The sequence below is a fragment of the Styela clava genome, chromosome 12, assembly GCF_964204865.1.
Source record: "Styela clava chromosome 12, kaStyClav1.hap1.2, whole genome shotgun sequence".
NCBI lineage: Eukaryota > Metazoa > Chordata > Ascidiacea > Stolidobranchia > Styelidae > Styela > Styela clava.
Window position 1 is genome coordinate 6,844,362 of NC_135261.1, and position 22,510 is coordinate 6,866,871.

The 22,510-nt window shown below is 36.0% G+C and overlaps 1 protein-coding gene and 2 non-coding genes across 3 annotated transcripts; 1 reads left to right on the top strand and 2 right to left on the bottom strand.

Annotated features, from left to right (window-relative positions):
* Positions 1-432: 432 nt before the first annotated feature.
* LOC120329463 (krev interaction trapped protein 1-like) lies at positions 433-20,905 on the bottom strand. The gene is made up of 17 exons (XM_039396103.2): positions 20,650-20,905; positions 19,800-19,887; positions 19,155-19,232; positions 18,542-18,638; positions 17,836-17,932; positions 17,437-17,553; positions 16,712-16,838; positions 16,013-16,128; positions 15,385-15,531; positions 14,276-14,435; positions 13,110-13,240; positions 12,306-12,439; positions 11,594-11,754; positions 11,086-11,246; positions 9,706-9,849; positions 8,207-8,363; positions 433-2,403 (listed from the first exon to the last, which is right to left on the bottom strand). The coding sequence occupies exons 1-17, from the start codon at positions 20,784-20,786 to the stop codon at positions 2,236-2,238; spliced, it is 2,220 nt and encodes a 739-aa protein (XP_039252037.2). The 5' UTR covers positions 20,787-20,905; the 3' UTR covers positions 433-2,235.
* Positions 3,952-4,070, bottom strand: LOC120330516 (5S ribosomal RNA). The gene has a single exon (XR_005567852.2). It is a non-coding gene; the product is annotated as a 5S ribosomal RNA (ribosomal RNA).
* Positions 6,043-6,161, top strand: LOC120330508 (5S ribosomal RNA). The gene has a single exon (XR_005567844.2). It is a non-coding gene; the product is annotated as a 5S ribosomal RNA (ribosomal RNA).
* Positions 20,906-22,510: the final 1,605 nt, after the last annotated feature.

Consider the following 22,510-nt stretch of genomic DNA (forward strand, 5'->3'; position numbering starts at 1 on the left):
AAAATTTGAAGCTGACTGGGTGATGTTACGGCATATTCTTACTATAGTAGGTACGTTAACGTTAAGATTATTCTACTCCACATTTTATAATGTGAACTTCAAGCTTATGATTTAAATCAGGGGTCACAACCCGGCCCGCTGAGCCTTTTAGTGTGGCCCTTGTCAACACATTTTTCCCACCAAGCATAAAATCCTGATCTGACAGTTGATGTTTGATAAGTCGCTCACTTGGGTAAAAATATAAACCTTCTGCTGACTTTGTTGCGTTAAATTTTTCGCTGTTTAGTCCGATGCCTTTATTACTGAAGAATGAGCGATAGCTGCATTCTTTTCTTTCCATTTTGCCCAGCTAGATGTCCGAGTTTGGTTATATGGCTCACCGAAAAAAAATGTTACACACACGAGATTTAAATAATACGTTCTTCAAACAAGTCTTGATAATATGTTTATTGCAATGTCACATAATAAAGGTAACGAAAGTTTAAAAATCTCAAAATACATCATTATAAAGAAAAAAGAAGTTTGCTAAAATAGTCCAATAGCAGCTGAAAATACAATAACAAAATAAAATCCATTTGGGTACAAAAAGATGTACTTGAAATGAAAAAATTGTGGTGTTCGTCACGATTTATTTCAAACCTTCGGTGAAAACAGTCAGATCACAGCTCATTTTGCGGCCTCACCAATTTCTTAAACTTGGGCAGAGGTGGATTGAAACAAAGTTGTCAAATTTTAAATTACTATAACTAAAATATTGAACCATTTTTACCAGTTAATTCTCCGCTTCACCATTGTAATCTAGCTATGCTTCCTGTCTGTGCGATGGCCTAATGGCGGGGGGTTCTCAAACTTTTCGTGTTATTTCTATGAAGCACGTGAGGGGATTGACCATAATTCACGTACCGAGTATTAGGTTTGACACTTGACAAACATATCGATAAAGCAGAGTCGAAATGAGACAAAAAGCGGTAATTGAATGATTGAAAATCCATTGAAACATGTCATATTTGAATTACCGCCTTGTTGTCCCGTTTCGACGCTACCGTTGTCCAATTTTATTAATGCCGTTATTGCTTGTTTGGACAGTTACAAAATTAGGGGAGTCAGTATTTTGATAAGTAAACAAAAATCTGACGCAGCAACTATTTTTTTTCCATGGGAGCCCTGGGGCTCCGTATGAGGCACTCTGAGAACCTATGGCATATTGGATAGACTAGACCGGCGTTTCCCAAACTTTTTTGGCCACGGAACACTTACACTTTATATCTCGCCTCGCGGAACACCAAAAAAGGAATGGGTAAAATTGATGAAGAAAAAGGGTGTCATTTTGCGGTTCCCAATGAGTTCTCGTGGGGAGTTTCCAAATGCGCGAAAACTAACATAATTGTGTTAAACATACCTAAAATATGATTGAATATTTTACATATTGCATTTATTATAAATGTTTCTCAATTTTAGCGTTGTGTATATGAAACAATTCATTTATTTTACCATCCTATGTCGTTAACTTTCCATTACGGAATGTTTGCCTCTAATGTTAAGTCTAATGGAGATAGAAGTAGGTTACTTGTCGCAATTCCGCGAGCTGCAGCCCTGCAGTTTATTTTTCTACTGAATAGAGTTTAGCGAAAATGAGTAAATTTTCCAGCATTTCAAAGTAAAACCAGGCAGAGATGAAGGATAAAGAGTTTACCATCTGAACATCTATTCTTTAGACCCGCCTTGTTTGACGATAGCAAAACCAGAAGGATTGCTGTAAACTTGATAATGAACTTTACAGTCAAAAAGCTAGACCCGACGGTTAACGAAAATGCCACTGACGCTACATCGAACGGTCAGTTGGGCGACCATTTTGGACGTATTTTTGATTTCTTTTCAACGGAACACTTCGAAGACGCTCGCGGAACACTACTGTTCCGCGGAATACAGTTTGGGAAACGCTGGACTAGACCAACGTTATGTTGAAACCTTTTGATTGCTCAAATGACAAATAAAATAACTCTTGACTCCTCGCCCATGGCGTATTGTAGTTGGTAGACAAAGCCGAATCGCCAAGATTCCTGTCCTTCTAAAATAAGAAGCTTATTAGTAACAGGTATTGCTTATACAAAGCCTTGTTCGGGTTGGAGGGCATATAAATACGTAGTGTAAGATATCCGTGAACTTTGAACCTGGCCTTCATTGATTCGCAGATGATTGTTATAATCATCATCATTTTTTTAAATCCAATTCTCGTTATCCAACACCGACGCTCAATTTCGACATGAGAGTACACACGAGTGCAGCCTGGGGTGTGTGGATTATCATCGCTATTTTATCGTTGTTAGCGCTGATTCGAAAGATTTCTTCTTCCTCGACCAGTTCCCATGACAACGAATGATAACTGACGTATACCAGAAGTGCCTGTGAAAAGATTATGATTTAGATGAAATAAAAAACAAATACGTTTAACCAAAGTAGTTTAGTTTGAGAAATACAATACGTGAATCATTCGACTAGAAAATATGTAAATATATTTCGATTTTCCATTACAACGAACGTGAAATTCGGAAAAGAAACGAAAATTTAAGTAAAATTCGGAACGTGCAAAGCGCAAAAAAGGTTTCTGCGCAATAAAGTAAAATAGCGTTTATACCCGATCTCCAATAGGACTATAAACTTGTGATAACACATGAAAGAAAGTGTGCGATAAACAGGATAATAAATTTGTCAAGGCATTCTATATCTTACATTTTCGTCAAAACCAAATATCATGGAAGTGGCGAAAACATTCTACGCCAAACCCAAACGCACTGCAAAATGAGTGCGAATTCAAAACAAGCAGTTAGCAATAATAACAATGGAAACGTGATACTGATGCATACATACATATACTATGGGTTCACAGTTAGCACGGCGGATGCTTGATAACAGACTACAGTCGTGAGATGCGGTTTCGTTATACAAAAAATGTATATAGACAGTGGTTATTTCAACTTTCTTTCAAAAATGAACACTAGCTGTCTTTTATTTCATTTATCAAAAACAAAATTACAAAGTAAAAAATTACGAGATTGTGCAAATATACATAAATCGATATCCATTTACTTATAAATAACACGTTTTTATTCGAAATAACTGCAAAACATAGATTAAGATAATTATCAATCATTTGAAACGTGTAGGAGAGATTTCTTGCTATCGACTAGGTAACAAAAAAATTCGCGGTATTTGACTGGATCTTATTTTAAGTGGAGGGAGGGCTTATATTAGAATTATTTTTGAAATTCAGGCTAGGTCTTATTTTCAGGGAAACACGGTCCTATGGGTTCGAAGTTCGCGCCACAGTGACGGATGTTTGATAATAGACTACAGTCAGTAGATGCGGTTCCGTTTTACAAAATATGTATACATGTATTTTGAAATCCACAAATGAAACGAACATTCTGAATCCGTGGATTTCTTTGCATATTTGCACCAGCATTAAATTATACTAATTTGCAGTTGATTTTAAAATTGTGAGTCTTTATCAGTTAGAGAAATATTTTTGCTGGAAACAAATCATTGAAAGCGCCAAAAATGATAGCGAAGCAATCTATAATAACATTGTCGCGACAAAGACCGTATTTCTTTTACATAGTGTCAATCTTTTTATTTGATACTGTATCATATCTTGAAACAAACACATTTATAAACAAGCTGTTGGTACCGCAACTACGTTTAGCGTTACAAAGGTTCGCCAAAATCGATGGACATACAATCTACAAGTGGTAGTCCAAACTTGGGAGACATAACAGAAAATTTTTGGATAAAATAACTGAGTCCAGGATTCCAAGAAAGTTATGAGAAAAGAGCTTTTTAAAATCTCTTATTTAGCTATCGAAAATAAGAAAACGATTGGTTTAGTTGTCAAATGGAGAGACGATTTGAAATAATAACGATTCGTATGTTAATTTCATGTGAAAAAACAAAAGTCTACGGCACCCGGTATTCCCAGCCGGTCACCCATGCAAGTACTAACCGAGCCCGACGTTGCTTAACTTCCGAGATCGAACGAGATCGGGTGTATTCAACGTGGTATGGTCGTAGGCGAGAGATCGTGGGTTATTGTTGCTTTTAAGCCACATAAAGCCGTAAAATTTTCTCGAATCAAAGCAGCGAAATACTCATAAGTGAAGGGCGTCGAGGGAATTATTTTGTTTTGCCCGGGTGTAAAATATTCCCTCATAATGGAATACAGCCCCGTTACTATGTGTAATCACACCCTTTTTTGTCGCTGGTCTCAATAAATTGGAGGTAACTGTATCGTTAAAGACTACAATTTCGCGCACAATTGGGTCCCGTAAGTAAACGACGCCGTCGAGGTGGGTTGAAGACGTGAGAGAATGAATATTCAGTCTGAAGTACAATATACTGTTTCTTTGATTGCTCAATTTCTATGTGTCGAAGGTGTAACGAGGAAGCGTTTAACATTTTAGGAGTATTTTGGTCTCATTAGCAAATTGACAGACGACATTTCTCCATGAAGTGTGAATCATGTTAATCAAATACATCAACCACCAAGTGTCCTCATTACTCTCGACCTCATTTTTCTTATGATGAAATAATCGTACTACTATGACACAACAATAGCACGTGGGAAGCAGGAGATGATACTTGACTTTCACGCACTCGGCTGTCGACGATACCGATTCTGTCGCAAATCTGACTATAAATGGATATATTCCTATTGAATCAAGTATCAGGCGAACACTAAAATTACTACCCAATGTAATCTATCCCGAAATAGAAATTATATGCAGAAAAGTCTTCAGATTAACCCAAAAAAGGGCAAATTAATGAACACTATGATAAAGACATTTTAGTTGATATAGCTATAGCCGATAGGGTATTAAAATTTATTTTCAAATGGGACTGTGACAAAAGAGTATTACGTAGTTTAACTGTTGTTTTTCCTTCGCCAAAATGCAATAACAGAATCAAAATAACATTACAATTTAATGAGACCAAAGTGATATCATATGCCAATGTAGATATCCCCAAACAAATTATGAGTCGCGCAAAACATCATAAAGCGAACGCGGAGGAAAATTCCCAAAATAACATTCATTACCCCTGACATACGAAAAACATTATAATATGCACGTATTCACCGAATTACATATGACGATGACAAACATACATTACAGTAGGTGTACTTTAGGTGTTAACTCTAAGTATTGAAAACGCAATAGTAGGTCGAGACAGTGGGTTGCGGATAGACCTTTCTAAGAACAGCGATTGTTAAACAATGTACTAGAAAAGCTCCCATAAGATGGATACGATAAATTATTTAAACTCCGATAAAAAAAATAATTACAACATATAAAACACACACAGGACGTAAATTACGTGAAAAAGTCGCTAAAACTTCGAATGATGTTTAAAAGAAGAGACATAATGTACTGCATGTGTAATTCCACCCTGTGATATAGAGTAAAAGCGAGAAAACACGATGAGATACTCGATAATCGGGATTTAGACTTGTGCTATTACACCAATCTTATGAAAACAAGAGAGCGATGCTCAAATATACGGACACAAAATTCGCCGTAGTACGGTCATGCATGCAATCTGTCACAGTAGAGTAGACTACAGGTACCACACTACCAGTCGTCACGACGTCATAAAAACGTGTTCCCATAATCAAAAATTGTAGAGATCTGAAAATTTCAAACCAATTAACAAGCCCATTAGTGAATGAGATGGGAGATTTTTCAGAAGATAACAACAACATGATAACAAAACGATCCATAGGTCCATTTCGTGTCCAAAAACGATGAGACACTCGCAACCTTCGGTAGTGATGGCTGAGAGAAACCACCACTACCAAATTATTTTTTTTTAAATATTTTCACGAGCTTCAAGGTGAGCTTAGGACTTCGCTATCCAAATCTGACCTCTAGTGGATTTTTCAAATCATTTGAACCGTTAGACAAGAAGACTTCGCTGCGACCGGGCAGCATTTCGAGAGAAATGAGCTACTGTCTGCGGTATAAAAGCAACGACAACTCGCGCTCTCTCGCCTACGACCATACCACGTTGAATACACCCGATCTCGTTCGATCTCGGAAGTTAAGCAACGTCGGGCTCGGTTAGTACTTGCATGGGTGACCGGCTGGGAATACCGGGTGCCGTAGGCTTTTATTTTCAAATCTAGATGAATGATTTTTTACTTCAGGTGCCAACACCACAAAGACAATCATTCCAAAGTAGTGCAAATTCTTGAAATCAAATTTCATTTCACTGCATGGCATGATAATTTGAAAAATGGAGAACACACTTTTCGTTCATCATCTTTTTGTAGGCTTTGGGTTGGCTTTAAAATCTACGATAATCCGTTGGTAATAAAATGGCGATAATTTACAATTATTTTTAGACATTACGCCTAAAGTGGATTCAAGCATAATATGTAAAACATGCTAAGATATTGCCAAAGGTAGTGCAAACCAAAGTTTAATGCCAACTTATAGTAAAGATGTGACTATATCAGGTGGACTAAATGTTTTTATGTCGGGCAAAAGGCTTTTAAATATGAGTCATGTGATGGTAAGTCACAGATTTTGCAAATAGAATATAATTCATTTTAAAAAAATTTCAATCCTAATAAAAAGTGCACCCCAATACGTGCACATAAGCGATCCATCAACTTCAACGAGGACCCGGCATGGAGCTTTTATTTACAACTCTGTGGCATCCATACTATATTACCAACAAAATAAATAACCCTTTTTTAACAACTACATTACTAGATTGAGTCAGCAAGAGAACTATATCTTTGGACGAAGTTGGTACACACAAGATACTTCGATCACCCAAACCGACCAACAATAAAATCAAAATATAAAACAGATAAGTAGGCTTTTTACCAACAACAGAAATAACATTATAATTTTAATGCAGTCAAGTTAACCTCAACATGTCAGTGTAATAGTCCAATTTCTGCGTTTAGACCTCGTGTTTATTACAAAGCATTGGCTAAAATCTTTGATATTTTGTGCAATGACAAACAAATATATATATTCTCTTTAATTAACATTTTAAAAAGGATAGGCATAAAGCATTTTGTAATTACTGGACCAAAATGCCATACAATATATATGTATCTATTTACAAAACATACCACAGTATCTCCAAAGTGGTTTGGTGGACCATTTCATTGGATACATTTGAATGAAAGTGCTCATCAAAACAGGGTTTCCTAGGTTCATTTGTCATTTGAGATAGTACAAAAGAACAATATTAACTCGCATTTTGCGGTGGGTTGATTGAATGAATTTCAAATATATAATCTTTTAAATTTTGCAATCTATTTTAGGAAATGTCAGCACTACCATTTTTGGTGTAATATGCCGTTTTTATAACACATAGGACCCCTACTTGAAACAAGACTCTGTACACGATATGAACTGCCACAGTTTGGAACGACTATATCTATAATCTGTAATCTTTCCAAATCTGCATTGCCTACTTATTTTATTATATCCAATATTTTTAACCTAAAATGTCATTAACATTTAAACCATTGTCCATTTTCTAGACTAGATTATTTTGAGAGTAAAGTGTTTTGTTTTATGACTTTCAAGTAATGAGAAGAACAAAAATTTGTAGTTGGTCCAGATATAGTTAGGCAAATATTTACTACTCAGAAGAATTCATATATTACACTATTTATAGTTTGAGGAGTATTATAAAGTACACCTGTGCAAACAATTGTAGCAGTAAACAAAATATCATATCTTTGAAGTCAGTACGACAAAAAAGCAGAAGTGTTTTCAGATGGGTATCTGAGTTAAAGTTAACTAGACTAGAGGGAACCTCTTCCTTAAAACCAATCTGTTCCATTTCCATAATAATACAAATTATTATTCTACACAAGAAGCCATCTTAGAGATAAGACAAGACATAAATGTTGTTGGTTTCACCTAATTCACTGAAACATGGGCGGATGTTGCAAAAGGGATCACAACGTTGATGCAGTAAGATCGAATGCAAAAGAATTCTCAAAGTGTTGGCTAGCTTTCCCAAGAATAAGTGACAAAATCATATCAAAATTTAGCATCACAATTCCACTATAATAAAATTTCAGACAGAATCGAATACACAAAAGGTCCGTGTTCGGACCGTGTCTGCAAGTTGAGTATCCCAGGCCTATACCATATGCACAAATTTGAATAAAGGTACCTACCCGATTTTCAACTTTTATGAAAAACAATCCTCGATAATTGACACCAATATACAAAGGTACAATTCTTTGCAGTCTATCAGGACCTTGTTGTCTTGTAGCTGTTGCATAACCAGTAAAGTAAGCACAACCATATGCTGGTATTTGTGTCCAACAATATCTGAAGTACCAAAAAGAAAGTAGAAATGTAGAGATTACTTGTTACTGATTGGCCAGTTTTTAAAATGCCATAAAACAAATTCACTTCTTTATCAGTATATTAGGCAGAATAGTTTGATAAAATAAAGGAAACAATTGTTTCAGTGTTAGTTTCGAAATTAATGCTACTACTACTAATTTTCGAATTTTTTAAAAAACCGTATTAGAATTAATATTGAATGGTTACATTTAGAAGTATTTCTGTACTGCAATCATGGATTTTAATATAAATAATCTAGAATCTAGATCAGTGGTTCCCAACCTTTCTACCCTGGCGGATCGGTAAAATTGAATTAAATGTACTCGCGGACCGGCAAACATGCTTCAAACAGGATGAATTTGCATTACAATGACAAAGTCGTCGGTAATTTGGCACCAGGCTCAAAATCCTACTTTGTCTGCTCAAGATACTGAAAAAGATCTCAACGGCCCATGCTTTTTTGCGCTCCTCGTGACCACCTGCCATATTTTACTGGAGTATTATACTTTTCTTGAATGTTTTTTGGTTTGAACAAAGAAATATGCATGCCGTTTTCTTTGGAGGGTCATTTTAATCAGGAAAAGCATACAGTACAGTAAAAGCACGCGTGCCAGTTTTTAGGTTTCTGAATCTTGCGAGATGATGATGGAGCGCATTCACGATGAATCGTAACCGAAAAAGCAAAAAGTGTGATTCCTTGGCGCCAAGATGTCGCCAAAGACATCGCAATATGACGGCGAAGAGAAATTGCGTAATAAATCAACCTCGTCTTCGGTAAAGAGATGGGAGCGCATTAGTCATGAAATGGAGCCGAAAAAGCGAAAAGTATGATTACTCGGCGCCAAGATATCGCAATATGACGGCGGAAGAGAAATTGCGTAATAAACCAACGCAACCTCGCCCTCGGTAAAGCGATTTAGACGGCATAAACCACAAAACACCGAAATTTTCTCGCGGACCGGCAAAAAAGCTTTGCGGACCGGCACCGATCCGCGGACCGGCCGTTGGGAATCAATGATCTAGATGGTTAATTTGGCAAGGAAGCTTTAGGAACCAGAGTCTACCGAAATCTCCAAATTTATATGGTTACGATAGCAGTGTTAGAGACTCAAGTCATTAAAATGAAATGACCAACATGTTAAAGATTTAATAGAAACAATTATTAATGTTGGAAAAAATTAAAAGTCAATATCTTCTGCAGCATAAACTCCCAATATGTTAGGTTGATGCCGAGTTGAAAGGTATCGTTATCTGGTTAAATATTAGTTTAATTTTTGATACCACAATGACTTAACTTGAATTGGATTCAAACTTTAAACTTTACCTCATATAGAGTAGTTGCAGTTCATGAATTTCAGTGGGTCCTTGTTCTGTGAGTTCTTTGTATTCATTGATAATTCTCTGCGTCCAATTAACATTCCTGTTTCTTAGTCTCATAGGAGAGAGAAGTTTTGTCATATTGGTATCACTGAAACAAGAAGTATGTAAAATGTGAAGGAAAGCCAATTTCTATGTAACAACCAATCTGTTTATTTGGTCATTAGTACATCCAAACTCAATATAATATCTGTCTTGAATATAACAGCAATGTTTTCAAAGCGCAATCATCAAATTTCAAAAATTGAAATTCAATAATATCGCATTAGTAGGTTTCTTTACATTTCAGAATTCATTCAGAAGTGAAAAAACTTGAATCAAAATAGGAGCTGCAATTTGCAAGTGATAAACGACGAGCTGAAAATAATTTGGCCAAATTGTTATTAAGCAACAATTGAGGCGAGGCACGAAGCTGTTAAATCAACGTTTTACAGTCATTGAGGAATTCTTTTCCAGGGAAGAATTTTGCTTTGTATTTGCTGTAGTGGCATATCACTAATATTCTTTAGTTATTATTATTACTATAACACTTATTCATGAACACATTTGTACTTAAAAAACGACTTGCAGATAACACTAGCAAACAAAAAATTGAACAAATAAAGTAGTTTTTCTGCATAGGAAGGGAAAGAAGTCCCCAAATAGGCAAAAAGAGGAATTTAGAAAAAAAAGCTTGGGAACCCCTGTGTTAAGTCAATATGACCATGGAAGCTTGTAGAACCTGTAAAGCCAAGTAAATCTTAATATTGTAAGTAGGGCTGGGCGTTTCGAAAGAATGTTTCGAAACACTGATATGTCGAAACGGCGGCGTTTCGACCTTCGAAACGGATATTATGACGTCATAGCAAATGCAACCTGTAATTAGTGTCCAATTCGAATTTAATATCCGAATTTATTCGAATATCGTGACTCTCAAATATCGTTTTCAGTGTTTATAAGAATATTAAATATCGCGCAAACGTCCAAGCGCCGCCGTCCACGTTTTGATCTGGCCGCTGCTTTGTCATTGAGCAGAAACATTCGTGGAATTATCATTATCGTTTTATCCTCTCGAATTAGCATCCAGTGATATCCTTTTGTGGATTTAATTGTGGAAAATAGATGTCATTATACATTGAACTCCATGGGTAATAATGGTATTCACTTCATTCCTAATTCACTGTTTACACTGACAAACGTGTGTTTCGTTTCGTTTCGAAGGCAAAATTTCGTTTCGATTTCGAAACACCAGTGTTTCGAAAATGCCCATCCCTAATTGTGAGTATCAGAGACTTCAAAATTAAAAATAGACATATTTCTAAAACTAGAATTCCTATGAACAACATACGTGAAGATTTTATGCTTCTTCGAGTCAAAAGGCCCATATGTGATTCTGGTTGTTATGGCAGCCATCGCCACAGCGACCTCATCAGAACAAGGATACATCCCTTGCAAGAATTGAACTTTCGCTTCTTCGTACAATAACAGAATGGCCATGTGATCTGTTACCTAGGTAGAAAAAATCAATCAAAATAAGCTTTAAACACATGAGGCTGAGATATATGTGTCATATATCCCACATTTATATAAAGCTTCATTACCTTGCCTATTAAGATTCCCTAGTATGTTCCCTGTTTTTATTTTAACAGCCTAATCATTTTGATGTACACTGGGTAAGGCGGTGGGTATGGGGTTTGAAATAAAAATTTCGGCCTGTAATACCAACGTAGTAAGAATAAACAAGCACCAAGATAACCTTTGACCCAAAACAAAAAGTAAAGCAACAGGTAACTCACAAAAAACACCTTTGAGAAAACCTTACTATATGTGAAACCTAGTATCGGTAAATTTCTCACATTTTCTTCGACACTCGGCAAAAGTTTTGCATCTCTTCTCAAATAAATCTTGGGAACTTCTTTTACAAGTTCAGATGATCGAACTCCACTCAATCTTTGCAAAACGTTCGGCCATTTCTTGATTTCTATAAGTGGTCTGTGTTCGGGTTTTAGCTGAAGATCTGAAGAAAAAACAATGAATTTCAAAACAATTTTACATAGATAGCAGTCACTTGCTTGTCCATTTCGACGACATAAAATTCTTCAAAAAACTTCGAATCGAAAATTTTGCTATATAATATCAGCATAATGAAAATTATCCTTGGTAAATAGTGATTTAACATCAATTATTAAATTTATTTAAGGTATTCATTGTGTCCACCATGCCCGCATATCAGATGTCAATTGCTCAAATTGACCATTAATAAGGTCTGTATATTTTGAATTATTCTTTAATTATAGAAATTATACCGAACAAAATTTATTTCGAAGGTTTGATTCCTATTTTTTCAAAAGACAAATTGGCTCAAAGCAAGGCCACACGCTCTTACTCAGAAATGAAGAAGAATGATCTCTGAGAGACCTTACGAGCGACCACTATAGAGTTAATATCTTTGACTATGACTGTTTGGCGATCATGCAAATGCTTCAACTCCATTCCTTTAACATACAAGTATCTTCGGCCATAAAAGATTGTACATTTGTTGCTGAGAAAAAAACGAAAGCGACTTACGCAAACTTTTTGAAGCAATCCACAGTGTAAAACATTTTGTGACATCATCAGGTAATCCCATCAAATCCAAAACATCTTGCATTGTTGTGTTACTGCCATGTTTTAGTTCAAGAATCTTTTCAGAACCATCCATTCTAAGGATAATTGAGTCTTTCTTATTTTATTTACCAAGTCCTAAGTGAAAAGATCTGGCAAAATCATTAATCTCGGTTCTCAGCATGAGCCCACAACAAGATGACTGCTATTTCCAGAATGGATACCAATTTCCAGTGTGTTTGTTGTCATTATTGAAGACAATGTTTACAGTGATATCGCCATGTAGGCATTATCACACACAATTTCATATAAAAATACGACCTTAATTTTGCAGTTTGAGAATTTTGAGAAATTTATTTATATTTATAAGCCACAGATTATACCACAAAGAAAAATTTACACAGAAACAAGTCAAATATTGTCACTGGAGATATGCATTTCAGAATTTTCATTGACCTCAGGACTAATTAAATAGAATTTGCCAAGCACTTCTTCATGATGAAAAAACAAAAAATTTCCTTCCAAGATTTTTTTTTTATCAAGTTTATTAGGTATAGGAAAATTGTACAGAACACCAATACTAAGAATTTTTATTATGAGCCCAATATTATTTATAGAAGGCAATTTCAATGTTGAATAATTGTTTGGGAATATTTATTGCAGGCAAATAATTTGCTAATTGACTCTACAAAATATGAAAATCCACCTTCGTGCAAATTTTCAATTTGGTGCAAATTTTGAAAAATTTATTTAGAAGTTGCAACTCACTTGTGAATTTTTAGTTTCTGATAGGGTCTGTTCATCCCATCTTTCAATAACTGAGAACATTTGTGCCAATCTCTAGATCTTATCTGTTCGCAGCATTCTTGAGCAGTTCGTCCTTCCTTATCTACGGCGTGCTTTATGGAAAATCAAAAATTCATTGAATAATGACTCTTACATAGTAAGTTATATTGATTCATAAAATTGTCTGGCATACAACACGAGAAAATTAGAACTTCAAAACTTGTTTTAACCACTATTTACAAAACCAAATCAAAATTAAAAAATCCCAGGGTATGCGGCATACCCACGTTTAGAGTTGGTGTGATGTACATGAACCTTTACTGAAACAATTCATTTTATCAGAATCTAATTACATGGAGAAAAACGGAGCTCAAGTTCGAACATACTGTGGCTCTGGAGATGGAGCTATTTTGATTAAAGCACCCAAGCCCTGCTTAAGACAGCTTCCCAAAATGGCCGTATTTTATGGACTATAAGGCACACTGTCAATAAATTGCTCAGATTGGGTATTTATCCATACAATGGGAAGGGCGCCTAAAATAAAATAATAGTACTTGTTCCGGTTTAAATTGTAGTCAACAAGGAAAAAAATACCACCTGATTCATACATATGGTGTGCGATCTCAAAAGGCGCCTAATCGATTGTAATCGATAATTGAGAAAAAAAGGACTTAAAGTGTCTTATGGTCTCTTGTGGTTTGTATAACCTTCCTAACACAGCATAAACCTTCAAATTCCATTTACTAATGACCAAGAGTTCTTGTAGAGCAGAACCATTTGCAGCACAGCAAAATTTTTTAATCTGCTTTACTTCCAAAATCTTTGTAAAACACCTTTTACCTACTGAATCAAACTGTTCCGAGGCTATACCTATGCAATATAGAGTTTTGATATGGCTATTGACAATCTGGCACTCCAGGAATATGTGTACCAATAAAGTAACTAATTTTGTTCGCCTACTTTACATCAAGTTGTGTAAAGGGACTGAAACCTATGGGTATTCACATGGCAGACAGACAGACAGTCCCGAACTAGTAATAAAACTAAAATAAGAAAAATCGAAATAAAATTAAGGTCTAACCCTGACCTGGTACACACACTATGAGAGTACCGACAATCTCCCCCAACTTTCTAATAATAAAACTTACTCTGTCAATGAAAGGATGATCCAAGAGAATCTTGATAATATCTGGATGTCCACAACCCGCAGCAAGATGCAGAAGACTTGTCTGATTTCTGTTTCTCAAGTTAGGATCACATTTATCATCTTTTTGCACTAGAAGTTTGAAGGCATCTGTTCTACCATACCTATAAGAGAAGGGCAGATAAGAAAATAGGTTTGTGTCATATATTATACTGCATTCAAAAAACATTTTTTCAAGAAAATTCATGTGCACTTTCTCAAAAGTATGGTAATTAATTATTTGATAGGAAATAAATAAAAAATTATACTAAGAATGTAAAATTAAACATGAATTTATAGACACAATCTATCATTTTGACCAATATGTATATGGAAAGTTCAAAAACCGAAACACAAAATTCGTTCGAGAATCCAAAAACTTTACATATCGGTAGTTACTTCAAATGGTTAGAAATCAAGTAAACAAGATAGGCAGGCAATATGGAATTAGCAGTGATTGCTAGAAGTAACTGGTCCTGAGTCTTGAGTCAAGTTCAAGTCCAAAGTTGAATCAATCACTGAATTTAATCTCAATGGCGATTACAGTAGTTGATGATGAGATATGATCATCTCATGTAGATCAGTGGCTCTCAAACGGTTGGACGCGCCCCACAAGAGGGGCGTAGACAATATTATTAGATCTTGCCTGCTTTATTTTTTTTTTTAAAACTTTTCATTTATTTCATTATTTACATTCCATCCACATATTTTTTTTGAATAAAACATACTTTCGCTTTACTATCTGTTATTGTTAGCGAGTTATTTTTGAGGTGAGGCGGGAAACTTACGCCACCTTTAAATGTTTGAAAAACACTGATTTAGATGATTGATAAATTGTGACTCGAGCCCAACACAAGTCGAGCCAATAACTCTAACGTCCTCAATGCTGGGAATTAATGAAAACATATTTTAGAGGAAATAATAGTAAAAAAACAAATATACATATTATTTTTAGTCATTGTTCAGTTACGAGAAACAATCGAATGACGATCTTACAACAAGTTGGATTTATGATATGAATTTCTGAAACACTATTTATTTCATTTTGAGTATTTCTTACACTAGACTACTCACCAGCAAGCATAATGGACAGGAGCCCAACCATCATGGTCCCAGTTACTTGCTCTACTAGAATCAGTTTTAAGAATTTCATCAATAGTTTGTAAATCACCATCTGCTGCTGCTCTGTGCAATGGAAACTCATCCACCCAACTTAGTTCTCTAGAAATAAAAATTGTTATTGAAAACAAGAAATTTGTTCCAGATTTAACGACACGGCTCAACTGGTAAAGTACTGCGCTGAGCGTTAACGACACAGTTGTCATCTCACATCCGATTAACCTGTGGAAGGTCTGAATGTTTTAAAAAAACAAGAGGTATGATTATGTTAGAGAGAATTGCCATAGGGTCAACCAGTGTTCAGTAACGGCTTCTTCTCCCATGAGGTCTGTATCTAAAACAAATAACTGGCTAATTAAAGTAATAACAGCATTCTGGAGAACATTTGCATTCAATCCCTGAAAATTTGAAAGAGATTATTCTAGAAAACTAAAAGGGGCACGGGCATTTATTTTGAAAATTGCAGACATATGCTACTCACACACACTAAACACACTTGAACAGATTGCGAGTAAAATTCATTATATTTCTATTCTCCAACAAGAAGCCATCAAACTACAAAAATATGTGAGCAATATTTCACCTGTTTTCTTCACTTAGTTCTCTTCCTTTAAACCAATCTTCACGATCAGGTATCTTAATTTGATCATAACTTGGAGGTCCTTGTCCAAAGAATGGATTCATTATAACAAGATCAACCTGAACAGATACAATATACATGAGCTTGCAAATGGATTCTCATAATTACACATAGATGTAAGAATTTTGTAGATATATGTCTGGAGTGAACTGACTTTGAATAGGGTATATTCAAGCCTTCATTTTGGACAAGGCTGTGTGAACAGAGTCACTTTATTTTTGAAGATTTTTGAAGGAGCAGAACCTTTCTGGTTCGGCATTTCCAGTAAATTACTTTCTGGTTAGTGTGGTGGCTTGAACTCAATATTTTTGCCCTAAGTCTATTATATTAGTCAAGCATAGTGCCACATTTTAGTAGTACACTGGAATATACAATCTACACAGAGGTCAAGAGGAAAGTCAACAAGAGGGTTTAATCGTATTATGACAAACCACGGCCTCTCGTCCCGTTACCAGTCCATGTCGGTTATGGAATTACAGGTAGTTAGCCAGTTATTTGTTTTAGATGCATGGACTTGATGGTGGAGAATGCCGCCCCGAAACCACCCTACGTAACAAACAGCCCAGCAATCTCCTTGAACATAATTTGACTTTTCGCCGCACTATTAAAATAACAAATGTCATGTTTGCTTGACAAATTTACCTTATTATGAGGATTTATTTCTGATCCAAACATAGGATTAAAAACAACGATATCGCATTTATTGAATTTCAACATTCTTTCCATTGCTTGATCTGGTGATATTTTGTTCTCAAGAAGCCTCCAGTCTCTGAAATAAAGCAGATTAGAGAATATCAGCATACGTCCAATGCAATTAGACACATAATGTTATCATTCACATTCTGTCCAGGAGATTGTCATTCTGGAATAACTATATGCTATAATCTTATCATTTCACTTATATACCTACATCTCTAATGACGTTAAAACTGCAAATGAGCAATTGGTGATCACAATTTTTTTCTGCTACATCAAGTTGTATAAAGAGACTGAAACCTATGGGCAGGGGGTATATTCACTTGGCTAACAAAGCAGTCCCCGAACCTCGTAATAGAACTAAATTAGGGAAAATCGGGATAAAATTTTGGCCTAACCCTAACCTGGTACATACACTGCAGGAGTAGCTACTGGTATACTAACCATTGAGTCTGTGAAAATATTTGTATCTGATTTTTAGATAAGTTTGATAGAACTGTCTAGATAATTTAAAATTGAAAAGCATAATCTCGATGGAGGAAACATAATAGCCGGCTTCCTTCATAATAATCATCCAAATTAAGTTTCAAGTGAAACAATACACTTCGCAGATTTGGGGGAAATTCAGACAAAAATCTCCCCAAAGAAAGAAGTTAAGATGATTTGTTTACCTAGATTCATCAGCAACATAAGCAGGATTTGTGATGTTCTCTTGTATTCTGTCCAAAGCACTAGGTCGGAATAAAGCTTGTAATGCCATCGGCCTTGACTGCTGTCGTTTCAACCATCTGAAAAAGAGAAAAAATTGAGAAAACGAAAGCATAAACAAAGCGTCAAACGAAATTTCAGATCATAGAAGTTTATAAACTTTTCACATCGTTGCCTCTAGTCTAGACAAAGCCATGTACAGGCTTTGAATTACCTAACGATATGTAAAGGGATTGCTATTTTCAAAGAAAAACTGAACTGAATTGTTCATTGCATTGAGTAGTATTCGTATAGACAATTTTCTAACAAAAATGATATGAGAGCGTGGATAAATCAGCTTTGATTCTTTCAGTGAAACAAACCTGTCTAACGCCTCTAAAATTTGTCTGGTACTGTCTTGATATCTTTGTGGATGATCATGTATTTCTCTCTGTGTTTCATGAAGACATCGGAACCCATCTGAGAATGCAGACAAAAGATGTCATTTGAATAAGTTTAAAAAATTAGGAACCTATTACAGAATAAGAAACGAGAATATCGGTCAGAGACCGTAGACTTATCGATCGAAAGTTAGGGAAACCCCCAAAACAGGGCTCTTACTCCATAGTGACACCTAGTGTCCCATCACTAATTAATTAATAACTCGCTAATTATACGACATAATTCATCCAAAATCAATAGGCTTCTGGTACAACGTATGATGAATGCACATGCAAAATCTGGAGCAGATTCCATTTCGCTTTCGTGAGATATCGCGTGCATCTAACAGACAGACAAGTACCTATCAACATACTTACCGATTAAAATCGATAAGTAATGAATAAATTCAAATTGCAAAGGGGCACAATGGACAGTGTTGGTAACACATCTCAGATTCATTTTCCATGCTCACCACATTACCTAGGGTTCAAAAATTAGGTAGGAAATGCTTCTAAATATAGGAGCACCTCAAATATTGCTAGATATCAGTAACCTTGTTCAGAGTATTGTGTAAATAAAAGTCACTGTTACCTTGTTAAGGCAAATAATAAAATGAAAATTGGCATACAAAAAATAAGTAGAATTTACCTGGTCTCAGGGATGGATTCTCCATATCAGGTATTGGATCATGTTTAGCAGAAGTTGGAACAACAAACAAAGTTATTTCTTGTGTTGAACCTTTTAGCTGCATAAAGTTGTCGAAAAAAATAACATAAGTGATATGTTAATTGTCAACGACAAATTTATAAAACATTATGTAGTAATCCTATCCTAGTAAGTATCAAAATATGAAAAATGTGACATTACTTTAAAATTTTTTTCTCTTCTGTAATGAATTAATTTATTATACAAATTTAACTCTGAGGCCTTTTATATGCTTTAACAATAAAGTTCTGCTGTAGCACATTCTCTTCTAAAACAAACCATATATAACAGTACAAAGAGTTTCTTGTTATATTTGTAAAATGCTGTACAAAGACGTCAGAACTTGGCCAGACAAAACGCTACCCAGAACATTTGTGTTACCATGTTCCTTCCATTATTTGCACGTGGATCCATCAGTGCAAAGGCATACAAAATGAATAGATTCTTAGTTAGTCTCGCATTACCAGAATTATATTTTCTTACAATGCCCGCTTTTTTCACATATAAGCACTCAATTGTGAATTAACCTATGATTAAGACTAGGAAAAAAAAATACCTGAATTTTTTGTTTCTTTGCTTTAATGACTCTCCTGACTTTCACGCCTGTGTTTGTCAAACTTGCTTCTTTTGTAACCTGCAAAAAATGAAACAGCTACATTTATCACGAGATCCAAGTCCTTAATTACAAACAACTTAAAACATATCTTTTGCGGTGTGACATTCTAACATTGAACTAGTTATTAAAAATTATCATCTATTTCAATAAACTCTTCAATTTTTATGCAATAATTTCAAAGCAAAGGACAGAAAAGTATTTACGATCCAGACGAGAATAGGATATACATGTTTATCCAGAGAGAAAGAGGAAAGCCTAGAAGACAGCTTAATCATGAAGCGTACCTTGACCTTTTGTCCGGGTACTAGTCCATGTCGGGATGTGGGATTAGTTAGCCAGTTACAACCAGCAATTACGTAAACCACCCTGCGGCGGCAAAAAGTCTAGCTCATAATTATCCATATATGGAATTCGAACCTGCGAACCCACGTAAGGTAATCAAAGTGCGGTGGCAAGAGTATTCCTAACGCTTAGCATGATGCGCCAAACTGAAAATCCTGTATAATAGCACAGTTTCACAATGTCAGGCGGTGAGATAAAAGCAGCTGAATTGAAGAAAGTAGTAAATTAAAAAGTTAATGATACCTTGAATGAATGATCAATAACTCTCTGAATATGTTGAGGCTTTGAGTGAGTTACTGGAATGAAGAGACAAGGCATCGTCCATCTTTTACTGTAAAATTTAGTTAACAACTTAAAAAGAAAATTAGTTTGGAATATTATTAGATTAGAGGATCTAGTATAGTTTAGTACCACAAGTACTTCCAGTGGGCGTAGCATAACGATTTTTGCATATGTTATTCCTAACCCTCACCTGACTATGCCATCCAAAAATTACGTCACTACGACGTCATCATCACGTCATAGGGATTGCCAAAGTATAATTACGATCGCCCGAAATAGCATCTGCGCCGCCGATAAGAACTTGCTAAAGCCGGCGATCTCTCTCCTATCGTGATCGTTGCGACGAGAAAACGAGAGAAATAGCTTGCTCGATTTCGGGTTATCGTTTGCGCGTTTTGGACGACCATCCGCATACTTTGGTGAGCCTTATTACGCCACTGTGACGTCGGAATGACGTAATTTTTTGGTGATGTAGTCAGGTGGGGGTTAGGATTGACATATGCAAAAATTGTTGAGCCAGGCAAACTAGAAGTGGATGTGGTACTAAACTATACCAGACCCAGATTAGAAATGTAACATGCATAGAAAAAAAGTACACCACAAATTTCCCAACTGATAGATAGCTGACTGAATAGAATAGAACTTCAAGAGAGGAACTAGAATCAGGCCTATATACCTAAAAAGCTGAGTGAGCCAGTAAAAATTACCCTTTATTCAGTCATGTTGTAAACAGATTTTTAAAAAAAATCTGCGGAAGCTGTCGAAACTCATTTTTAGTCTATAAACTAATTCCAACAAGTTAAAAAAATACCTTTCTTTATCAGAAGCTTCTTGGCTTGAAATCATGAAAATTTCATAATCTTTTGATTTGAAAGTTTTTGACGAAGGTTTGGCAATAGTTACCGGTCGCAGTAAGGCAATAAATACATTGTCCGATAGTTTAGTCATTTCCCAAGCTATTTCGCATTTACCGACTCCGCTACTTCGAAACCTAGACGTCGATCCACTAACTCTAAACTCCCCAAATCGGAAATGCTGATATAAATAGTGAAGCCACGCCCAGCGATCACGCCTCCAAAATAAAAACACAGACGACCTCGATACGGGGTTACGATCACGATCGTATATCATTTTTTTGGGGGCAAAAATTGAAAAAGGATACAAATAATTAGAAAAAGCGTATTTTCACAATGCAAATTTATCTAAATAGTTCCACGACAGTAATTTTCCTTTTGCGGTGACAACGTGGCGCGGCGGAGTGGCTCAACGGGCTAAGCGTTAGGAATACGCTCGCCACCGCACTTCTAATTACTCTGCGTGGGTTCGCAGGTTCGAATCCCATGCAGGGATGGTTATGTGCGAGAGGATTGCTGGACTCCTTGCTGTCGTTGGGTGGTTCACGTAACCACTGGTCGGTTACGGCTTCCTCCACCACCAAGTCCATGCTTCTGAAAACAAAACGATACAGTAAAACCAATCCCATACCCGACTTGGAATGGTAACCGGACGAGAGGCCGTGGTTCGCCATATGGATAAGCCGCCTTATCGGCTTTCCTCTCCCCCGGGATAAATATGTAAATCCTATCCTATCCTAACGGAGAAACGGCGAGACCCGCCAGGCGCCAACGGCGTTCAGCCCTGACGTTTTTCAAGTGCAACATTATTCGCTGTTGGAGGCCTCTAGGCGAAGACATGTATTTTTTAGAAATTCATACTACATCAGAAAAAATCTGGTAAAGGTTCATGCAAATCCATACCTATAATATATACCAAACGTTTAAAGTAGAGACCATGATTGTGCTTAGAATTTTTCAAGTGCAACATTATTCGCTGCTGAAGAGCTCTAGGCGAAGACATGTAGCATTAAAATGTGATAAAACACAATTTACAATATTATTAATCGTGGAAAACTGATCAAAGCTGATGAGAGCATGCCGAGTCAAACGACAGTTGAAACGGATATCTGATAACCTATTTTTTTAATTACTTCAATGTGTTGTCTATGGGTAAGTGGGCACGTGCATTAGCTATTCTTGAATTTTATTTAGATTTTGCTTAGTTTCCTGATTATGCCGAGACGTACTATTTCAGGAATACTTTTTTGACAGTTTATATCCGTACACGGCCGGAAACTCTTGAAGGGCTACTTTCAAAACCCCGTAGCGCTAATAATAATTAATTATTGTCGAGTTCGAGTGGAAGTTCCTGACTGTGAGTAAAACGAGAGTCACGGCTTATCAGAGTCGCAGCGAATTTCAACTTTCGAACCCAAGCCGGGTTGCTGCACTACCGACTCGCATATCAAGTCAACAGATTTTATATCACATCAATGAAATGGGTAAATGTGATCCACGTTGACTTGACGCTTCCCACCGGCGACTGTTTTCACGCAGGGTGCCAAAATAAATTCATCTTTCTATCGACTGGTCGTACGTAATTTCGATCTATAAATGCATTAGTGAACAAAATATTGTAGTATATATTTTTATATGAAGTCTGCAATAACATGGAAAATCCATATATGACTTCATCTAGATCAGGGGTTCTCAACCTTTTTTCTGCCAAGTATACCCCCCCCCCCCCCGAGTCACGAAACAATCAACGGGAGTCCCCAAAATCAGGCATCGAACAACGTTGTGATATATTGACTAACAATTTGTTGCAACAACAAT